Source organism: Ceratotherium simum, chromosome 16, assembly GCF_057802395.1.
Source record: "Ceratotherium simum simum isolate JZ-2026a chromosome 16, ASM5780239v1, whole genome shotgun sequence".
NCBI lineage: Eukaryota > Metazoa > Chordata > Mammalia > Perissodactyla > Rhinocerotidae > Ceratotherium > Ceratotherium simum.
This window is the reverse complement of record NC_141915.1, coordinates 28,005,971-28,028,544: the sequence shown is the minus strand read 5'-3', so window position 1 is coordinate 28,028,544 and position 22,574 is coordinate 28,005,971. Positions and strand designations below refer to the sequence as shown.

General features: G+C 37.2%; 1 protein-coding gene across 6 annotated transcripts in view; it reads left to right on the top strand.

The window, feature by feature from the left end:
* The window catches only part of RPS6KB1 (ribosomal protein S6 kinase B1), a 53,284-nt gene that overhangs the window by 5,955 nt on the left and 24,755 nt on the right, over positions 1 to 22,574 (top strand). For 5 of the 6 annotated variants that reach the window (XM_087440876.1, XM_087440877.1, XM_087440873.1 and 2 more), the window contains exons 2-9: positions 3,840 to 3,889; positions 5,441 to 5,561; positions 7,054 to 7,122; positions 16,317 to 16,464; positions 18,735 to 18,792; positions 20,243 to 20,343; positions 22,131 to 22,221; positions 22,408 to 22,531. In XM_087440876.1, coding sequence (XP_087297002.1) covers positions 3,840 to 3,889; positions 5,441 to 5,561; positions 7,054 to 7,122; positions 16,317 to 16,464; positions 18,735 to 18,792; positions 20,243 to 20,343; positions 22,131 to 22,221; positions 22,408 to 22,531 — 762 coding nt within the window. The remainder of the gene's footprint in view (positions 1 to 3,839; positions 3,890 to 5,440; positions 5,562 to 7,053; positions 7,123 to 16,316; positions 16,465 to 18,734; positions 18,793 to 20,242; positions 20,344 to 22,130; positions 22,222 to 22,407; positions 22,532 to 22,574) is intronic. The other variant, XM_004434802.3, reaches the window with a different exon arrangement.

Below are 22,574 nucleotides of genomic sequence, written 5' to 3'. Positions count from 1 at the left end.
TGCTGCTTGGTTATTATTATTTTTTTTTTACAATTCAGTGATTTTTAGTATATTTATGGAGTTTTATAATCATCACCACAATTTAGTTTTAGAACATTTCTATCACCCTAAAAGGAAACTTTGGGCCATTTACAGTCACTCCTCATTGCCACCCCTAGCCCTAGGCAACCACTGGTCTACTTCCCATCTCTATAAATTTGCCTTTTCTGGACCTTCCATATAAATGGCATTATATAATATGTGGCCTTTTGTGTTTTTGAGGGTCATCTATATTGTAGTATGTATCAGCACTACATTCCTTTTTATGGCCAAATAGTATTCCATTGTATGGATCAACCACATTTTATTTTTCAATTCACCATTTGATGTTCATTTCAGTTGTTTCCATTTGTTGGCTATTGGAATAATGCTGCTATGAACATTTGTGCCCAAGTCTTTGTGGAACATATATTTTCATCCCTCTTGAGTAGATACCTTGGAGTAGATTTGCTGGATCATATGGTAAGTCTATGTTTAATTTTTTTTTTTGTGAGGAAGATCAGCCCTGAGCTAACATCCATTGCCAATCCTCCTCCTTTTTTTTTTCCCCAAAGCCCCAGCAGATAGTTGTATGTCATAGTTGCACATCTTTCTAGTTGCTGTATGTGGGACACGGCCTCAGCATGGCTGGAGAAGCGGTGCGTTGGTGCGCGCCCGGGATCCGAACCCAGGCCGCCAGTAGCAGAGCTCAGGCACTTAACCGCTAAGCCACGGGGCCAGCCCTATGTTTTATTTTTGAAGAAACTGCCAAACTGTTTTCCAAAGTGGTTGCACCATCTTACATTCCCGCCAGCAGTGTATGAGGATTCTAATTTCTCTACATCTTTGCCAAACTTGTTATTTTTCCTTTTTTTCCTTCCTTTCTTTTTTTTTTTGTGAGGAAGATCAGCCCTGAGCTAACATCTATTGCCAATCCTCCTCATTTTTTTTCCCCAAAGCCCCAGTAGATAGTTGCACGTCATAGCTGCACATCCTTCTAGTTGCTGTACGTGGGATGCGGCCTCAGCATGGCTGGACAAGCGGTGTGTCGGTGTGCACCTGGGATCCGAACCTGGGCCGCCAGTAGTGGACCACAAGCACTTAACTGCTAAGCCACGGGGCCAGGCCCAAACTTGTTATTTTTCTGTCTTTTTAGTTATAGCCATCCTAGTGGATATGAAGTGGTGTCTCAGTGAGGTTTTGGTTTGCATTTCCCTAATGGCTAATGATATTGAATGTCTTTTCATGTGCTTATTGGCCATTTGTTTTTGTTTTTTTTTTTTTATAATTTTATTTATTTATTTTTTCCCTCAAAGCCCCAGTAGAGAGTTGTATGTCATAGTTGCACATCCTTCTAGTTGCTGTATGTGGGACGCGGCCTCAGCATGGCCAGAGAAGCGGTGCGTCGGTGCGCGCCCGGGATCCGAACCCGGGCCGCCAGCAGCGGAGCGCGCACACTTAACCGCTAAGCCATGGGGCCGGCCCTGCTTATTGGCCACTTGTATATGTTCTTTGGAGAAATGTCTATTCAGATCCTAACCCATTTTTTAAAAATTGGGTTATTTTTTTATTATTGAGTTGTACAAGTTCTTTTTAAATATATATTTTTATATATATATATAAATAAATAAATATATATTTTTATATAAATAAATAAATAAATAAATATATTTATATAAATAAATACATAAATAAATAAATATATTTATATATAAATAAATATATATATTTTTATATTTATTTATATATATATATTTTTATATATATTTTTTTTTGTGAGGAAGATCAGCCCTGAGCTAACATCAGTGCTAATCCTCCTCTTTTTGCTGAGGAAGACCGGCCCTGAGCTAACATCTATTGCCAATCCTCCTCCTTTTGTTTCCCCCCCCCCCAAAGCCCCAGTAGATAGTTGTATGTCATAGTTGCACATCCTTCTAGTTGCTGTATGTGGGACGCGGCCTCAGCATGGCCAGAGAAGCGGTGTGTGGGTGCGCGCCCAGGATCTGAACCCGGGCCGCCAGTAGTGGAGTGCGCACACTTAACTGCTCAGCCATGGGGCTGGCCCTCTTTATATATTTTTATTCTGTGGGTTTTCTTTTCACTTTCTTGACAGAGTTTTTTGAAGTGCAAAAGTTTTAAATTTTGAATAAGTCCAGTATATTGATTTTTTTCTTTAATCATTTGTTCCTTTATTAGTGATGTGTCTTAAGAAATTATTGCCGACTCCAAGACTTGAAGATTTACTCCCTCCTAGGTTTCTTCTAAGAGTTTTATAGTTTTAGCTCTTACATTTAGGTCTGTGATCCATTTTGAGTTAATTTTTGTGTATGATGTAAAGTAGGGGTCCAAAGTAATTTTTTTGCATGTGGATATCCAGTTGTCCTAGCACCATTTATTGAAAGACTGAGTCTTTCTCATTGAATTTTCTTGGGATCTTTGTCAAAAATCAATTAACTGTAAATGTAAGCGTTTATTTCTGGGCTCTCAATTCTGTTTCATTGATCTATATGTCTGTCCTTAAGACAGTACCACATTGTCTTGATTGCTGTTGCTTTGTAGTACATTTTGAAATCAGAATGTGTCAGTCCTCCAACTTTGTTCTCCTTTTTTAAGATTGTTTTGGTTATTTTGGGTTCCTTGCATTTCTGTATGAATTTTAGGATCAGCTTGTCAATTTCTGCAAGAAAGGAACCTGGGATTTTGATAGGATTGAGTTGAATCTGTAGACCAATTTGGTTAGTATTGCCATCTTAACAATATTAAGTCGTCTGATCCATGAACATGGAATGTCTTTTGATTTATTTAGGTCTTCTTTAATTTCTTTCAGCAATGTTTTATAGTTACTAAGTGTACAAGTCTCACACTTCTTTTGTTAAGTTTTTTCTAAGTATTTTATTCTTATTGATGCTATTATGAACAGAGTTATCTTAATTTCATTTTTGAATTGTTCATTGCTAGTGTACAGAAGGTTAATTAAATTTTGAACCCATTTATATGCTATGGTCAGAATAAATGTTTCGCCAGCATGACTCCTAACAATTTGAGAGTGTTGCTTAATTATTTTGCTTTGATCAACTACATGGTACACTACAATATCTTGGACTGGGGTGGTTACCTTAGGCTTTTAGTTAGGTTGTAGTTACATAAGGCTTATAGCATTATGTTAGTCTTGTGTTTTGTCTTACTTTTTTTTTTTTTCTGAGGAGATCAGCCCTGAGCTAACATCCATGCCGATCCTCCTCTTTTTGCTGAGGAAGACTGGCCCTGAGCTAACATCCGGCCAATCTTCCTCCACTTTATGTGGGATGCCTCCACAGCATGGCCTGACAAGCGGTGTGTCTGTGCGCCCCGGGATCCGAACCCAGGCCGCCAGCAGCGCAGCGCGTGCACTTAACCACTACGCCACGGGGCCGGCCCCATAGTCTTGTGTTTTGGAAGCATGTCAGAATGGCTTTTTGTGTAAATAATTTGATTTAGTAACTCATACTTATAATGTAGTGCCTTTTTAGTTTCATAATACACAAAATATATTTTTTGAGTATATGTAATTTTTGAAGGAAAAATCACCTGATTTTGTTTGTAGATCATTGATGAGTAGCATCTGTAGCTTAGTTGTCGTATAAAATTAAAAGTGAAATCCCCATGGTATTGTTTGTGTACCTTATTTTGTTCATTACTGAGTTTGCCTGTTATTAAAGTATAGAGAATTTTTGTGCTGGTTTATTTAATTCATTCTTCTTAAGTAATGGGGTGAAGCATTAAACATTTTTATTTTATGTTTATGAGATTATTTATTTTTAAAACTTTAACATATTTTTCAGGGTCAGTTAAATGAAAGCATGGACCATGGGGGAGTTGGACCATATGAACTGTAAGTTTATATGAAAAGATTTTATTGTGCTGTCTCTTACAAGTAGGTTATATCAGCTCCAGTTCATAGCCATCATGTGATTCCAATAACCTGTTCTTAAATATCTAGTCATATATATAGACTTGGTTTGAGTTTGGTACTAATAAAGTAACATGTCTGTGGTTTTGAGATCATGTATGAATTTTGAGAAAAAGATATTCATTCAAATTCAGTATACTGAATGTGAGCCTGAATGGGTTAGGAATTTTTATTAGTTTAATATAGAGGATCACCTTTTCTTACTGAAATATAAAATTTTTAGAAATGCCTCCAAAAGTCAAATGCTTCTTGTTTTGCTTGTAATACATCATTCAAACCGAGGTTTGTGCGTTCTTAAGGCATTTTAGGAAAGCTCCATTAGGTGAGTATGGTGATTAATCTCTGTGCCCCACCCTCAAGTAAAAAGCCTTGAGTTGGGAGCAAGACTGGAAAGATCACTCATATAGAAAGCATTTAGGGGCCGGCCCCGTGGCTTAGAGGTTAAGTGCGTGTGCTCCACTGCTGGCGGCCCGGGTTCGGATCCTGGGCGTGCAGAGACACACAGCTTCTCTGGCCACGCTGAGGCCGCATCCCACATACAGCAACTAGAAGGTTGTGCAGCTGTGACATACAACTATCTACTGGGGCTTTGGGGGGAAAACATAAATAAACAAAATCTTTAAAAAAAAAAAAAGAAAAAAAAGAAAGCATTTAAGTGACAGACAAAATTGCCATCCTTTTTTTAGTCTTTAAATCAAGCTAACAGCAGATATGAAAAGATGCATGGGTGTGTATATATATATATTTTTGTGTGTGTGTGAGGAGATCAGCCCTATGCTAACATCTGCCAATCCTCCTCTTTTTTTTTTTTTTTTTTTTGCTGAGGAAGACTGGCTCTGGGCTAACATCCGTGCCCATCTTCCTCCACTTTATATGGGACGCCGCTGCAGCATGGCTTGCCAAGCCGCGCGTCGGTGCGCACCCGGGATCCGAACCTGCGAACCCCGGGCCGCTGCAACGGAGCGCGTGCACTTAACTGCTTGTGCCACCAGGCTGGCCCCTGGATATATTTTATTAGTGAGAATTTTTGTGCCATAAAGACTTGAACTAATTGGGTACTTTTAGAAAGCTCCCAGATTTTCTGTTGAAGTTGCCAAATGAGGTTGGATAATACCTAATCTTATAGACATTTTAAATGAACTAAATTTGAATAACTAGAAGACTTTTTTCCTTTGTCAACTTAATAAACTTGTTCTGATTTATCTTAGTTTGGGAATGCTCGATGCTTACAAAAATAAATAATCAATAGCACATTCTGTAAATGAGGATAAACAATTATCAAGCCATCCTAATCTTTACCTACCATGTCATTGACTCATTAGTTTACTTAGAGCACAGATACTAAATTTGCTATCATGTACTTTTTTCCTTTTGCTTAATTGGATTACATTTCTCTTTCTCCTCTTTCTAACAATATGCTGAAGGTAATTTAACTTTTTGCAAATTTACTTTTGGTTTTGCTTTTCTCCTCAGTGGCATGGAACATTGTGAGAAATTTGAAATCTCAGAAACTAGTGTGAACAGAGGGCCAGAAAAAATCAGACCAGAATGTTTTGAGCTACTTCGGGTACTTGGTAAAGGGGGCTATGGAAAGGTAGGAAGTATTTTTGAAATGAGAGCTGTTGTCTGTCTTGGGTAGATTAATTTTATACCCTTGTTCCAGCAGTCCTCTTCAGTCTTTGTTTGCTAGCTGTCAGCAAAGAATATGATTACTTACCTGGTATTATTTGAGGGATGTACGGAAGTTCTTCTCTTCCTACGACCATACACTTAAAAACCTGGCACAAAATAGACAGTCAATATTTGTTGAATGAATAGGCAACTGTGCCAGGCAATGTCTATTATTAGAGGATTCATTCCTTCCTTTGGTTAAATGGTATCCTCTTAAAAAAACAAACAAATCACTCCTTACTTTGAAGAGGCGTGGCACAGTAAGTTGTTATCTGTTACTGAGACGTTAATCTGAATTGGTTTTCTTTGACCTGCAGTATCTGGAGCAATAGAGTTAGAGAAGCTGAAGAATATAAGACGGGAGAAGAAAAATGAAGAGAACTTCTTAGTTTCATAGTTTTTCCCAAGGCTTTCTAATTTTTTTTTTTTGTTGTTGTTGGGAAGATCAGCCCTGTGCTAACATCTGCCAATCCTCCTCTTTTTTTGCTGAGGAAGACTGGCCCTGGGCTAACATCGGTGCCCATCTTCCTCCAGTTTATATGGGAGGCCGCCACAGCATGGCTTGCCAAGCGGTGCGTCGGTGTGCACCCGGGATCCGAACCAGCGAACCCCAGGCCGCTGCAGCGGAACGCGTGCACTTAACTGCTTGCGCCACCGGGCCGTCCCCCAAGGCTTTCTAATTTAAGACCTCACCTTTGCATGTTCTGCCCAAGAAAATTTATATCTAGCCATTTTCTATCAAAAGACAGAATTTGGATTTCATTTTAATAGTTAGGATTAAGTTGAAGAATTATTTATGCTATTGTCTAGTGTTAATTTTTACAAAGCTTGACATTTGTCATTCTTAGGCTTAAGGACACATTCTAATATGTTCTGATCATCTTGAATGTGTAACACATGCACTTTGAGTCTCACATATTTGAGTTGTTGCATGAAAATGTCTTATAACTAGCCATTTTAAGGAATGGGTAAATGGTAATTCCTGTCAACTATTATTAAATAGTTTTATGTGAGGCAAGAAGAGTGGCATGCCTGAAAGAAATTTATTAAATATTTTCTAATTTTTATGTTTGGTATTATGCTTCTGGGAACCCTGATTGTAGTAAGCAAACTTGGATTTTATGCATAGAGTAACACGGAGTACTCATCGTTAGACAGTCATTGCCCAACTTTGCCACCAGATGTCAGCAGACCAAACAGGAAAGTCCCATGTTATGTAGTAGATTTTACTGCTAAATCTTTAATAGAGTCTGCTCTTTTAGATCATCATTTTTGCACACAGTCCTTTGTGGTACTAAGTTTTTATGAGAATATAAACTACTGTATCATTTGTTTCTTATAAACAGGAATTAAGGGAATGTGACTAGTATAGTTTAGCTTTTAATAACAAACAAATACTTTTGTTTTTCATCCAGGTTTTTCAAGTACGAAAAGTAACAGGAGCAAATACTGGGAAAATATTTGCTATGAAAGTGCTTAAAAAGGTGATTCTTTCCCCCTTTCTGTTTCTCCCCCAAACTATATTCTTCTTCTTTTTTTTTTTTTGATTGAGGTAACATTATATGGGTTTCAGGTGTACATTATAATTCAACATCTGTATATACTACAGCATGCTTACCACCAAAAGTGTAATTTCCATCTGTCACCATATAATTGACTCCCTTTACCTTTTTCTCTCTCTCCCTACCCTCTTCCCCTCTGGTAACCACCAATCTGTTTTCTGCTTCTGTAACCCAAACTATATTCTTAATTGCTATAAAAATCCACATTTCAGCCTAAAATAAGTTCTCTTAGAATGTGAGATTTGTTTCATTATTGTTATTCCTGTTCTATTTCTGCTTGGTGAAGGTGCAAAGGAGAGCTCTTTCAATTCTCCTCAGAGGTAACTCTTTTAGCTCTTTGTTCTGGTCTCCATATTTCTAAGTAATAAGCATATTCTGCTCTCACTTAATTCAGCAGTTTTAGAATTATGTATTGACTTCGTATTTTACTCTTCTACTACTTCTTGCCTTCTCTCCATCCTCTCATTTTGCTTCATTTTTTTTGAATCTATTATTATCTCCCCACACCTTCCAACAACTCTGTAAAACACCTTTCAGGCCTATGTTGTGTGGTCACGCTTATTAGATAACCTGTGAGTTCCATTTATTTTCCTAGAAACATCCCATAGGAACCTTCTATCCCCCTGTTCCCATCTGTACTGGCAACTCTCTGGGCATAGCTGTCATTGCAGAACATTCCCTTTACTGTAATCTTTGGAATCCTCTTGGCTCCTTCATTGTTGGATCCTTTGTTTCTTGGATCCCATATCTTCCTTTTTCTCAGTGTATACCCTTGCTCTCTTGTTTTGGTGACCATCTACTAATGGCTTCCTGAGAAAGGGTGCATGAAGGTAAATTTTTTTGGAAGTACTGTATTTTTGAAAATTTCCTTATTATGCCCTTATACTTGTTTGATTGTTTGAGTGTGGTTTTGAAATTGAAAATTCACTCAGGATTTTGCTCCATTTTCATCTAGCTTTGAGTGTTTCTGTTGACAAGTCCCTTGCCATTCTGATTCCCAATCCATTATAGATCTGTTTTTCTTTGAAGATATTTAAGATTTTCTTTTTATTTCTGATGTTCTAAATTTTTACGGTCATGTGTCTTGCTTTGATTCTTACTATTTTATTTATTTTTACACTTTTAATCTTAAAACTTTCAGTCCTTCAGCTCTAGGAAATTTTCTTGTGTGATCTCTGCTAATTTCCCCCTCTACTGTTTTCTCTTCTTGGAATTGTAGTTAGTTAGATGTTGGACCTCCTGGACTGATCATCTATTTTTCTTATCTTTTCCATTTGTCCATTTCTTTGTCTTTTTATTTACTTTCTGAAATTTTTCTAGAAATATATTTCCTAATCCTTTTGCTGTTTTTTTTTTTTTTTAGCTGTCCCATTTGTGGTTTCCCAGAGCTCTTTCTGTTGTTTTTTCTTTTTAAAGCAACGTATTTTATGAGTACAGTATTGTCTCTTATTTCTCTGGGGGTTTTAATTATAATTCTTTTAAATATTCTTTTGTTCCATGCACTGTGTCTCTTTTCGAAGTTCCTATTTTCTTTGACTTTGATTTAGTCTCTTTCTTCCATCTCAAAGGCCATCTTTAGATGTTTAGTGTCCTTCATTGATTGTTTATATTTAAGAGTGGAACTCTGAAAAGCTGAATAGCAGTTCTGTGTGTGTAGGCTTCTCTGTAGGGCAATCATGTGGTTAGCTGGCAGTTGACTGAGAACTTCCAGATATCGATGTCTGTAGGTCTTTTTTCTAGTATGGATCAGTTAATGTTGAGAAAGATCCTCTATTCTTTTGCTTAGAAAAAGAGTTCTGGAGCTGGTTGACAGAGAGGAGATGGAGATCTCACCTTCCAACATGCAGACTGTATCTGATTCTTCACTTGTTTTTTTTCTGGAGAGTGCCCTCTCCAGGCAGTAGTTCCCTGGCTAGTTAGTGTGGGGTTGGGAACCTTGTTGGTCTATCTTGTTCCGTATACAGATTTTCAGATAATCTCCCTGTTTTTAGTCCTCTGCCTTCTGTCTTCTGCAGTCCCTAATGACTCTAATTTTTTTCCTTTCTTTTTTTTTATTTTTGCTTCTAATTTTTGAACCCTGCTAGAGTTCTATAGATGGAATCAACTTCTTTTGAGTTATTCCTCTTTGCAGGCATTTAGGTTTAATCATACCCCACTCTACTAAGTCACGTACCATTGTTTTATCCCTGCTCTGTCTTCACCTTTTGAGGGGTAGGGTTACATGTGTTTCCTAGTTTTATTGAAGAGGAATTATGTGTGTTTGGTTTCTTGTTCTTTTAGTTTCGATCTTAAAAGATCCCACTAGGGCCAGCCCCGTGGCTTAGTGGTTAAGTGCACGCGCTCCGCTGCTGGCGGCCCGGGTTCGGATCCCGGGCGCGCACCAACGCACTGCTTCTCCGGCCATGCTGAGGCCGCGTCCCACATACAGCAACTAGAAGGCTGTGCAACTATGACATACAACTATCTACTGGGGCTTTGGCGGGGAAAAAAGGAGGAGGATTGGCAATAGATGTTAGCTCAGAGCCGGTCTTCCTCAGCAAAAAGAGGAGGATTAGCATGGATGTTAGCTCAGGGCTGATCTTCCTCACAAAAACATAAATAAATAAATAAAACTGTTAAAAAAAAAAAAAATCCCACTATCTTAAAGCAAGTCTCAGTAGAAAACTATAGTAAAAGAGAATCAAAATGATTTTTTAAAAAAATTATAGGGTTTGTAATACTTTGGTCCGTACCTTCTTCCTGATTTTCACTTAAGCAGTATAAATGACTTCTTAATTTAAAAGCTGAGGAACAAATACTATGACCACAGCTTTATTGGTGATTGTCTTAAAGAAGCAATTTAGGTATTCTAAATACCAATTTCTGCATCAATAAGTCAGGATTAATCTGCTATCTGACTTTCCCATTAGAATCATTTGAGATTAATGATTTTTTGTTTGCAAAATATGTTACGTGTAGAATTGGAGACAATATAATGCTTGTTCTAGAAATGTTGAAAGAAGTACTGGTTGAGATTTTTAGAGTAATCCATTCCTTTTGATATGTTGCTTACTCATGCCTGATAATCAGGGCTGACCATAATTAGTCATAGTTAAATCCTGAGTAAAGTACATTTCTGGCACAGTTATCTTCAGTGAAAAGAAGAGGGTGTTGTTTTTTTCACTGATGATGAGTGGGCGTGGTGTATTGGGAAGTCCATATACTTAATTACTGCCAAACGTCAGGCCTCCTTTTTGGCCCAGGCATCTAAGATCTAGCTTGCTTGCCTCTCCTTTTGCTTAGTTACCACTCCTTCCCACTCTCAGGGTTTTTCTTTCTCCAAGCCTGTCTAGAGAATCAGATACTGCCTCATTCTTTTCCTTGTGGTCCCTGAAAATAAGCTCACAGTAAAAAATTATGAAGGTGAAGAAGTTGCTAGGGTTAAGTCCAGGGTTTTAATTTTTAAATCCCCAGGTAAGATGACTGTATGCTCCCTTTGAGTTTCTTCCTTCTGATTTTATTTTTCTGGGAGCAGAGAGTAATAACCCTCTTGACCTGAGTGTGTGGTAAGAATAAACCTCTTTTTAGCCTTGAAGATGAAATCAATAGAACCAGGTGCCCCCTTATCTTAAATGAGTTGTCTGCATCTGGACAGTCTATCTGGATTTATCAGTTCTCCTGGGATTGTTTACTCCTTACAGGAATGGTCCCATTTGGGTGTTTGCTCATGGTGGAATGTTGAGTAAAGACTATTTCCAGCACCTGTCTCTCTACCCTACCGGTTGCAACAAAAATGTACTCTGGAAGCAAAATACTATTACTGCCCCTGGCATTAATTCAGCCCACACTATAAAATTTAGAGCCTTTGGCCAAAGGCTTGTGGCTCACAAATTGGTCATACTTCTTTCATTCTTTCTTTTGTTGAACCAGGTAAAAACCTGCAATGTGCCAGGCATTATGCTAGATACTAGGATTTAGCATTTGAAACAAATATAGTCTCTGCTTCTCACTCTGGTTACTGTATATTCAGGGGAAGAACTGACAAACTTATTCTTAAAATTACTCTTCTACCTGTGTCAAAACCCTTTCTACTTGGAGGTTTAAGCCTATACCACTCTCTCACCTTTTATCAATCTTTTTTCCCCACTCCCAAGTCTTGTCATCCTGGGTATTAAATTGTATTAAATAATCAATAGCCTAGCCTTCTAATTCCTTGATAATCTTGACTCCATCAGCCCTCACCTCCATTCCACTTCACCAGCCCCCATGGCTGTATCCTCCACCTCTGAAATATTGGACTATACGTGAACAATAACTTTCTCACTTCTTTATTCCCACAATGCCTGGTCTTTGGCCCTAAGCCCTTTATTTCTTTGATCTTTCTGTTTTTTTATAAAGTTCTTAGCCCTGTTCTTATTTCACTTTATTCTGAATCCAGCCTAATCAACATGATCTGGCATTTTAGTCACTTGCTAGCTCCATTGACCTTATGTTCAGGAAAGTCTTAATGTTAATCAATTTAGTTGTTAATGCTACTTTATCTGTATCTCAGCTACTAAGCATTACTGGCAGAAATCACACAAACTTGTAGATTGCTGCTGGGCAATTTAATAGTCCCCAACTCATTCAGACCCTCAGTGTTTACCAATCATTTTTCAACATGTCCCTAGACAACTCCTTCCATTCTCTACAACTGTTAGAGCCTTTGCTATCAATCCCTCTACTCCTTTTAGCAGACTGCCTCTCTTCCTGTTTGAGGCTGTCACATGTGATTCCCTTTGACTTCCTGTTCTAATCCCTACCCCCAATACCATATTAATCTTCATTTTCACCTATCTTCACTTCCTTCTCTCCAGTCTTAGTGAGAAATATGTTCCTCCTTTTTTCCAAGGCTAAGCCCTCTCTTTATGTTTTGGATCCTGTCCCTTTCTGGTTGTTTAGGGTCTTTTCTCTGTCACTTCTTTCTCTTTTTCCAAATTTCTTGCTTTCTTTTTTTTTTTTTTTTTTTGTGAGGGGATCAGCCCTGTGCTAACATCTGCCAATCCTCCCCTTATTTTTTTGCTGAGCAAGACTGGCCCTGGGCTAACATCCATGCCCATCTTCCTCCACTTTATATGGGACGCCGCCACAGCATGGCTTGACAAGCGGTGCATTGGTGCACGCCCGGGATCCGAACCTGCGAACACTGGGCCGCCGGAGCAGAGCCCGCACACTTAACCACTTGTGCCACTGGGCCGGCCCCTCTTTCTTTCTTTTTTTTTTTCCCTGAGGAAGATTTGCCCTGAGCTAACATCCATTGCCAATCCTCTTCTTTTTTTGCTTGAGGAAGATTAGCCTTGAGCTAACATCTGTTCCGGTCTTCGTCTATTTTGTATGTGGGTCACTCCCACAGCATGGCTGACAAATGGTGTAGCTCCACACCTGGGATCCAAACCCACGGACCCAGGCTGCTGAAGTGGAGCACACCAAAATTAACCACTACGCCATGGGACCAGCCTCTGACTTCTTTCTTTATTTAAATATATTCATGTCTTTGCCATATTTATCAAAACAAATCCTTCACTTGAGGTTTCCCTGTAGCTTCTACCCTCTTTGCCTTTCATAGCTGAATTTCTTGAGAAGTCATGTTTTATTCTTTTATTCACTTACTATATTTTGACTTAATGACTCTACTATTTCAGTGAAAATCTTGTCCGCTAATTGTCCCCAGTCTCCTAATTGCTGAATCCAATGGTCTTTACTTAATTCGTCCTTAACTTGCCTCTCTGTTGCATTGAAGCTATCGACCACAGCATTTTGAAACTCTGTTCCTGTGACTTCTGTGATTCTACTTTACTAATTTTTTATCTTATCTCTTAGTCCCTTGCTTCTCAGACTCTCTCAAAATTACTTATTTAAAAAATTTAAACCTCCTGAGCAGTTAAAATATATCTCTGAAATTTTTCAAACTTTCCAAAGGTTTGCAAGACTAGTACAGTGATCACCAATTGTTAACTTCGCCATATTTTCTGTCTACCCCTCCCTCTCTCCATCCTGCCTCTCTCTATATATAAATGTATGTATATTAAAATTTTTTATTTTTTTGCTGTACAATTTGAAAGTTAGTTGTAGACATCATGGCACTTCGCCCTTAAATTCATTAGTATGTATCTCTTAAGAATAAGGGCATTTTCATACATAACCACAGTATAATTATCAACTTGAGAAATTTAACATTGATATACAATACTATTTTCTAGTACATTGTCCATTCTCAGACTTCCCCAATTGTGTCAGTAGTATATTTAAGCTGTTTTGTTTTGTTTTTAACATCCAGGATTTAATCAAGGATCACACATTGCATTGAGTTGCCCCGTCTCTAGTTTCCTTTACTTGGGAGCCATTTCCCACCCTTTTTTTGTCTTTCTTGACATTGACGTTTTTTGAAGAGTCCAGGCCAGTTGTTTTGCAGAGTATCTCTCAATTTGGATGTGTTTCATTGTTTCCTCCTGAAAACATTTAAATTTTAAATTTAGGTTAAATACGTTTTGCAGAAGTATTGTGTCCTCAGTGCATGGGCTCAGGAAGCACAGTGTGTCAGTCTGTCCCATTATTTGGCGAGATTGAGTTTGATAACTTGGTTAAGGTGGTGTCTTCCAGACTTTCCATTGTACAGATACCTTTTTCCCTTTGTAATTAATAAGTATCTGTGGAATGATAGATACTATGTGAATATTCTGTCCTAATAATCTTTTACCCAATAGTTTTATCATCCATTCTTTCTTATACAAATCAAATATTACTATGGTGATTATAAAATGGAGACTTTTCTATTTTTATCATCTTTTTTCTATATTAGTTGTCATTCTTCTGTAAAGAAGAGCTTTTCATACTTATTTTTTTTAATTTAATTTCTTAAAAGAGTCACTATGGACTTTTTTTTCAATGTGTTATTCATTTCTTTCTTGATTCATTTTGGTCCTCAAATTGTCCCAAATTTTGCTAGAGAGAGCTCTAGTGAGATGGCTTCTATGTCCTTTTAGCATATTCCTGTCAGTTTTTGAGTAATTCCTTACTTTCTGGTACAGTAGAGTGCTCCAGGTTTACCTTGCACTTTCCTTGACCCTGGCCTAGAACCATCCATTTCTCCAGGGAACCCTGGTTTCTTTGGGTAGAGAAACCAAGATCTGGGTGCCAGCTACTAAACTGTCCTCTTTCAGTGGACAGAGCTAGGAAGTTTTTCTTTTAAATCATGGCTTCATACTGATACCCCTAATTCCAGTCTAATTCCATAGGGTTCTTCTTCCCTCAGTCCATATTTGCATCTTTGTTTTTCCACAGTGGGAAGCCAGGTAACATCATCAATAAATTTACTCATTTGCTCAGTTGTACAATCTATGTGTAATAGTTTGAGGATAATACCAATACTACTAGCAGCTAGAAACCTACTGAGTGTGGTTTAAGATTTCTTTGCAATTTTTGTTATGCTTACATATATGCCACTAAGAATGTGCAGTATCGAGTTATTTAAATATCTTTTTTCTCCTTCTGTGGTAAAATTATCAATGTAATATTCAATTACATTTCTGTTTTTCTGTTGTATTCAATTTGATTTTCCTCCCCATTCTTGTTGATTTAATTTTATTTTTGGAATGTATAAAATATTAACATGGTTCAGAATTCAAAATCTCCATTTTATAGTCACAATAATAATATTTAGGTAAGGAAAAAAATGAATGATAAAGCCATTGAGGTTTTATTCAGAAAGATAGACTCAAAAGTCCCATTCCCTCTCCTACCTCTCCACTGTTCTTAGCTTTTGGTTTATCCTAGTTGTGTTCATTACTGCATATATAAGCAGATATGTATATATTCTTACTTCCCCTTTATTACACAAAAAGTAGCATACTCTGTATACTGCTGTGCCATATACTCTCTTTTGTGTCTTGCTTTCATAGAGATGTTCCTCATTCTTTTTATAGCTTTTTTACACATTGCATAGATAGGCCATAGGTTTTCAGCCAGTATCCTATGCATGGGCATTTAGGTTGTTTCTGATGTTTCACTTTTATAAATAATATTGCAACTAATAACCTTGTGTATATGCTTTTTCATGTTACTGGAGGTGTACCAGAACTTAGTCCTAGAACTTAGATTTAACATGTCTAAAACAATGCATCATTTTCCCAAACTTTTTTCTTTGCTTCCATTCCCTGTTATTGAATGACATCATTACATTCCCTATTACTTAAGCAGAAACTGTGGTATCATCATTTCTTCTCTTATTAGCAAGTGCTAATAATGGACCTTTTCCCTTTCTTTTTTTCTTTCCACCTTCATTTTCTTAGTTACAGGTCTTACTTCTTGCTTAGTTTACTGTACTAGCCTCCTAACTGGTTTCATTTCATCCCTAAAACTCTGCACTGCCACTAGAACTGTCTTTCTTAAAGCCAAGAGTTACTCATTTCCCTTACCTCAACATTTCTTCTCGGCCCCTAAGATAAGATTTAAACACCTTTGCCTAGATGCACAGGCCTTCCATTTCCTGGTCTCCACCTACATCACCAGCCTCATCTCTAACCACTCCTAACCATACTGAACTACTTAGGGAGTCTCTAGACATGTCCTCTTCTGTCAAGCCTTTTTTGCACTGGAATGCCTTTTTTTACCCTTCATATTTCATCTTAATAACTTTTCATGATACAGCTTCGGTATCACCACCTCCAGGAAGACTTCTTGCCAGGTCAGATGCAGTTCCCCTGTTCACCCATATAGCACCTTGTGCTTACCTTCATTGACTTATCTCTTCCCTGAGACTTTGGCCTCCTATGGGCTAGAGACTCCTGTTAGTTCTGCTTTCTTGTTACAGAGCCTGGAGCATAACAGACATTCAGCAGTTAATAATGTATGAATAAATTTGATCTGTTTACATTAAAAAAACATCTTTACGTTTTTATTCACATGTTCACTGCAAAAAATCCAGACAATGCAGATGTATATGATAAGTGAATGTCTTCCATTACCCCGTCTCAAACTCTCTTGGGAACTATGATTAATAGTTTAATATTGGCAAGAAAAGCACAAAATAGATTTTCCAGTTACTGTAGAATAAGAATGTCTACTATTTTGTTCTTATAGATCATCTCTTTTTCCTTTAGGCAATGATAGTAAGAAATGCTAAAGATACAGCTCATACAAAAGCAGAACGGAATATTCTGGAGGAAGTAAAGCATCCCTTCATTGTGGATTTAATTTATGCCTTTCAGACTGGTGGAAAACTCTACCTCATCCTTGAGTATCTCAGCGGTCAGTACGCACAGTTTGGTGAATTTATTTGCATTTGCTCCAGAAACTGGGTCAAAACATTATTTTCTGCTTTTTCCCAATGTGATCAAATAGTTCTTAAAATTGACAAATACATTGACATAAGGAATTCAGATGTGACCAAATGTTTTTTTTTGCAGACAAACATGAAGGAAACTTTAAAGGTTAAGTTTTTTTCCCCCATCTGTAAAATTTTCCCTTAATCCCTTTATAATCAATTACTTAGTAAAATAATGAACACCTTATTGCTACAGAGCCATCAAATTGACTGCACTTGGGTAAGATACTATAAATAAACCATTAAAGTATTTCTTTCTAAAATGAAAAGGAAAACTTACTGAGAGTATTGTTTATTTTCGGAATTGCATCTTTAAACAGAAGAGTAAAATGTAGCCTTATTGGTAGATTATGTAGTTTACATTGCAAATCATCCATACTCTCTAGGGTTTACCACCTCTTAGGAACTTGTTGCTCCCCATCTCATTTCTAGATCACAGGTATCTATTTCCAGCGAACACACTTGAGTTTTCTGAAAAACAGTTTTACAATAGCCTGTAACATGGAACAGAAAGCTGCAGAATTTGGTAACTTTTTTGTGACCGTTGCTATTTTTTTCTTGTAACTTTATTTTGACATAATTTCAGATTTACACAAAAAAGTTGCAACAATAGTTCAAAGAATTCCCACATACCCTTCACCTAAATCCCCTGTTATCATTTTACCATAATTGTTTTATTTCTTCCTTCTCTTTCTTTCCCTCTCTATGTATATGTGTATATATGTATGTGTGTATATATGTGTATATACAGACATGTATACATATATATGTAATTTTTTTCTGAACTGTTTTATAAAAGTGTTGCAGACATTTCTCTTTACCTCTCAATATTTCAGTGTATATTTTCTAAAATCACTGACAGCATCTTACATAACTCTACTAAAATTATCAAAAATAGGAAATTAACATTGAAACAATAATATCTCTCCTTAGTTTCCTTTAATCTGGAACAGTTCCTCAGTCTTTCTTTGTCTTTCATGACCTTGACATTTTTGAAGAGTACAGACCAGTTATTTGTAGAATGTTAATTTGGGCTTATCTGATATTTCCTCAGGATTAGATTCAGGTTATGCATTTTTGGGAGGACCATCGGAGTGACATTGTGTCCTTCTCTGTGTGTTGGATCAGGAGGTACAGGATAGTTATATCTTTATCTCATTACTGTCGGTGTTAACTTTGATCACAAGTATAAGGTGCTGTCTGCCAGTTTTTTCCCTGCTGAAGTTTTCCGTTTATAAGTATTTTGAGGAGATATTTAAATAATCTCAAAGTATCTCGTGTCATCAAACTTTCACATACAGTTTTAGTATCCATTGATTCTTGCCTGAGACAGTTATGATGGTTGCCAAGTGATTTTTCTTATTCCATCATGCCTCTTTCATTTATTATTTGGCATTCTACGGTAATGAAGAACTTTTTCTTTTCCCCCATTTTAAAATGTATTTATCTATTCATTGATCTACATTATTGTAGACTCATGGATTCTAAGATTATTCAGTGGGATATAACTTTATTATCATTATTTATTTTGATACTCAAATCATGCCATGCATCTTCTAAGACCGTTGCCAGCTTCATCCAGTTTAAGAGTTCTGAAAATATGGAAAATATGGGCCGGCCCCGTGGCTTAGTGGTTAAGTGCGTGCGCTCCGCTGCTGGCGGCCCGGGTTTGGATCCCGGGCGCGCACCGATGCAGCGCTTCTCCAGCCATGCTGAGGCCGCGTCCCATATACAGCAACTAGAAGGATGTGCAGCTAGAATACAACTATCTACTGGGGCTTTGGGGGAAAAAATAAATAAATAAATAAAATTATGAAAATATGGAATATGGACATTCGCTAATTTGCAAGGGTGGTTTAATTATATACTAACATTTTTCTACTTATGGGTAAAATGTTAGAGAAGCTTAATCAAAAATTTTTTCACTTCAGGTCTGGAATCTATAAATATTTTGAAGTTGAGAGATGTAAAACCTGGAATTCCAAAACTCATATATTTTACATAAGAATAAGAGCACTGCTACAAATAGAATCCTGAGGACTTAGTTTTAAACCTATAATTTTTAGGATCTGTTTTTTATTTTTAAGGGGCTGATGTCTTTTAATTATGGTTATAGGAAGGCACAAACCCGCATTAGAAATGGGTTACAAATAAAGATTGTTTTATTTCTAATGTCTTTTTGTTTTCTTTACAGGAGGGGAATTATTTATGCAGTTAGAAAGAGAGGGAATATTTATGGAAGACACAGCCTGGTAAGTGAAATTTTTGTGTTTGCATGGATTCAGGTAATAATTTACATAATTAAAAGCAAAGCCCTCTTCCCATTGTGGGCAGCCAAATGATTCAATAAATTATTCTGGAGCCAGTCAGTCACTCAGGACTTCAAGGGGGAGAAGCAGCTTTGGGACTGGGCAGTTATTGGAGGTCACATCATTCCTTTGCCCCCAGGCCTTGGGTGGAACGCTCTTCACGCCAGTTCCTAACAGAACCATTCTCATTGGGGCTTTCTTTCCTTGAATTGGTAAGCTGTCTGCCTTGGCTATGGGTGAGTGTGGTTTTCCACTGAAACTTTATGTGTGGAACAATGGAAGGTATCAGAAATCATCTCCTCTTTTTTTTTAGACTTTCCAGTTCCCAAGGTGCTGTCGTAGGGAGGTGATAAGCCTGCACACATCATCTGTGGATTGATTCTATGGCCAGGATGGGATCTACCTTCCTATTTCTTAAGATGGCATTTACTTCAAATTAAAAATATACACATCCTTTTGTGAGATGACAGTATTGGGTAACAATAAATCAGTTTATCTGACACATTAATTGAATAGAAAACACTTAAATGTTTTTTCTACCTTAATTACCAAACTGCATTCCATTGTTTAATTTCAGGCCTTTTCTAACACAGAAGCTGCATTTAAGAGCCTTAGGGATGAAGTACCCTTTTTTGGAGGAGGCTCTCTGAGCTGTGTTGGAGGCTGTGTTTGTGGTGGTGCTGGCTGTGAAACTGCCTCAGTCCTCTAGGACACACCCTCTCCATCCTGGAGTAATCTGCAGGATTGCAACATTGTTATACAGCCAGTATTGCAGTGCCTTGTGCTTTTCGAATCCAGACAGGGTTGACTCAGCCCTTTATTCTTTTGAGGTAGATAAATTTGAGTGTCACACAGTTTATAGTTGTGGGCTGGCTGGCAAGAGGGAGGGCAGATACTGTGGGCATGAGCTGTATATAAATATGCAGCTATATTAAGTAAGGGATAGTGGGTTTCTAAGGGTCAGGTTATAAGGTACCTTTTGAAACTAACACTTTTGATTTTTGAGAATAACAAAGTTCCTATTTCCTATGGGATTTTAAAATTGGGAGTGGGTGGGAGAAATTTGCTTTGATCTGAATGACTATTGGCCCACGTCCTACACGACAGAACAAAACATGACCAGTGACAGTTTGGCATATTCTGGACTTCTTTGCAATTTTAGCAATATGTTCTAATGATGAAATAAAACATTATATAGTTTCACTAAATAAGTGAAACAAATGTCTCCATGCCTTTTGGCAGCATCCTGTGCCATCTCTTTCCCCCATAGCCTCCCCACTCCCATGAATTTGGTCTTTGGTGCATGTCTGTTTCTTTCAAGGAATTTTGCTCCATACATAAACTGCTTTGAGTAGATTACTCTTTAATTTTATTAAATCACTTTTGTTTCCAGCTTTTACTTGGCAGAAATCTCCATGGCTTTGGGGCATTTACATCAAAAGGGGATCATCTACAGAGACCTGAAGCCGGAGAACATCATGCTTAATCACCAAGGTGGAGATAAACTGTAAACAATTCTATAGTAAATAATCATCTTAAAATCCTCCCACACAGGTCATGGTCATTTTCAAAAACCCATATTCATGTGTTTATTATTATACATTTCTCCCTCAGAATTTATGGCATCATGATACTTGCTGAGATTTAAGTATTTAGGTACTTACGGTTGATGAGATTAGAGGGAGTTGAGGATAACTGGCCACTCAACTGCCTTTTTTGGTTTAATCATTACTCTTCATAGCTTGTCATTCTTTTGAAATCCTTACGTAAAACGTGGTGAGCCAAAAGCCAGTCCAAACACTAATATCACTAAAGTGAATCTTAAGTTTATAAACTAAATTTTCTTTAATGATGAAAATACATAAATATTAGAAGCAGTACTTTTTATGCTAAATTTTATTAATGCTGTAAAAAAGCAAAGGATTAGAATTGAACGAAAATATTTGATGTAGCCTTGGAAATAAAATATTTAGTAGGCATCAGTTTATTCTTGCTGTTTGTTTGTGACAAACATAAAAATCAGACGAATATTCTATACAGCTATAGGTACAGCAAAGTGAGCCTTGATTACAACTGCATGCTGCTACAAACAGTTCAATTTTTGTGAGAGTAATCTGAGCTGAGTAGATTTGGCAGTTCATTCACACCCCAAAGCAGCAACCAGCCAACTAGGTATCTGGGGGGCTGGTAGCAGCTGCTGATCCTTAGATGTCTACAAAATGATGCATGACATAGTTAATGGTTTTAAATTCTTAGACAGAAAATGGTATATGGACAACTGATGCCAGTATAAATGTTTCAAATTGTGCTTTTTTTTTTCTTTTTATTTTTTTAGGAGAAATGCTATACTTAACCAAGTACATCATGGGAATCTATGTATCTCCTTTCCTCCCAGTTCTGCCGCCTTCCCCCAAACCTGGATTCTGATTCTGAATTCTAAAGCATAAGATAGAATAGGGAAGTGACTAGTTAACTTCTTTGATCCATAAGCTTGAGTGTGTCAGGTGGTTCTGTGAAAATAAAGATCATATTTCTTCTTTGTCAGAGTACACATTTACATTGGAATCAATAGGCCATTGCCTTTTCTTTTTTCTGAAATAAACCTGGAATAGTAGGATTCCTGGAGTTGTTGAACCCCTGGATATCTAATGACAGTTCAGTAAAGCTAAACGTGAACTGAAATGTTCTTTTGTGTTATGTGGTGAGATTTTCACTTTCTGGATCAGAGATGATGGTCCCATGCCACGTAGCAATTTCATTTCTTTTTCCAAACTGGTAGCAATCGACAGAATAAGCTAACTTGTCATAGTGACTTTCTGAGACTATTTTAAGAACTGTCAAGCCACAGTTCACTGTGATAAAAGCTATATATTTGAAGTACAGTGTCACACCTTTGGTTAAAAGGTGCAGAATATCTTTATTTAGGGTCTGTGTACTTAAACCAGACTTCATGAAGTTTTCCCAGGACTGACTTTCTCAGGATGGTAGAGGATTCTAAGTATAGGTAAAGCTAGAGTCTTAGACAAGCTGTTTCACTTTTCCCCTCATCTTTATTTTCCTTGTACTAGATATATCATTGGCAAAAGATGACTCTGCTCTAGCCTTAAAAGAGTTACCATTCCATTTTATGGGTGGCATCTCACTAGTTCTTGATATCTTCAAAAAAAAATTAAGGCAGAAAAAGTTAAATGGAAGGATAGATTATTGTCTTGTATGATATGTTCAAACACTGCATGTACTTAGAATTCTCAGAATAACCATGCTATAATCTTTCATTGTAGGTCATGTGAAATTAACAGACTTTGGACTATGCAAAGAATCTATTCATGATGGAACAGTCACACACACATTTTGTGGAACAATAGAATACATGTGAGCTGCATGTTGAAAGATATATAACTGGTTTGGGGGTAATAGCTAACTTTTACCTGGTTTAAGTAATAGTGTGCTAAATTTATTCTGTGGCATCATTTGGCTCTGTATATTGTTTTTAAAATTCTAATTCAGGTGATATGCAAATAGGTGAATTTTTTAGGCATATTATTTTTCTCATTGTAGGGCCCCTGAAATTTTGATGAGAAGTGGCCACAATCGTGCTGTGGATTGGTGGAGTTTGGGAGCATTAATGTATGACATGCTGACTGGAGCAGTAGGTGCACAGTTAAAAGCTGCATGTATTATGGTCTGTGCTGAGTAGTTATTAAATCACTATAGCAAGAGACCTT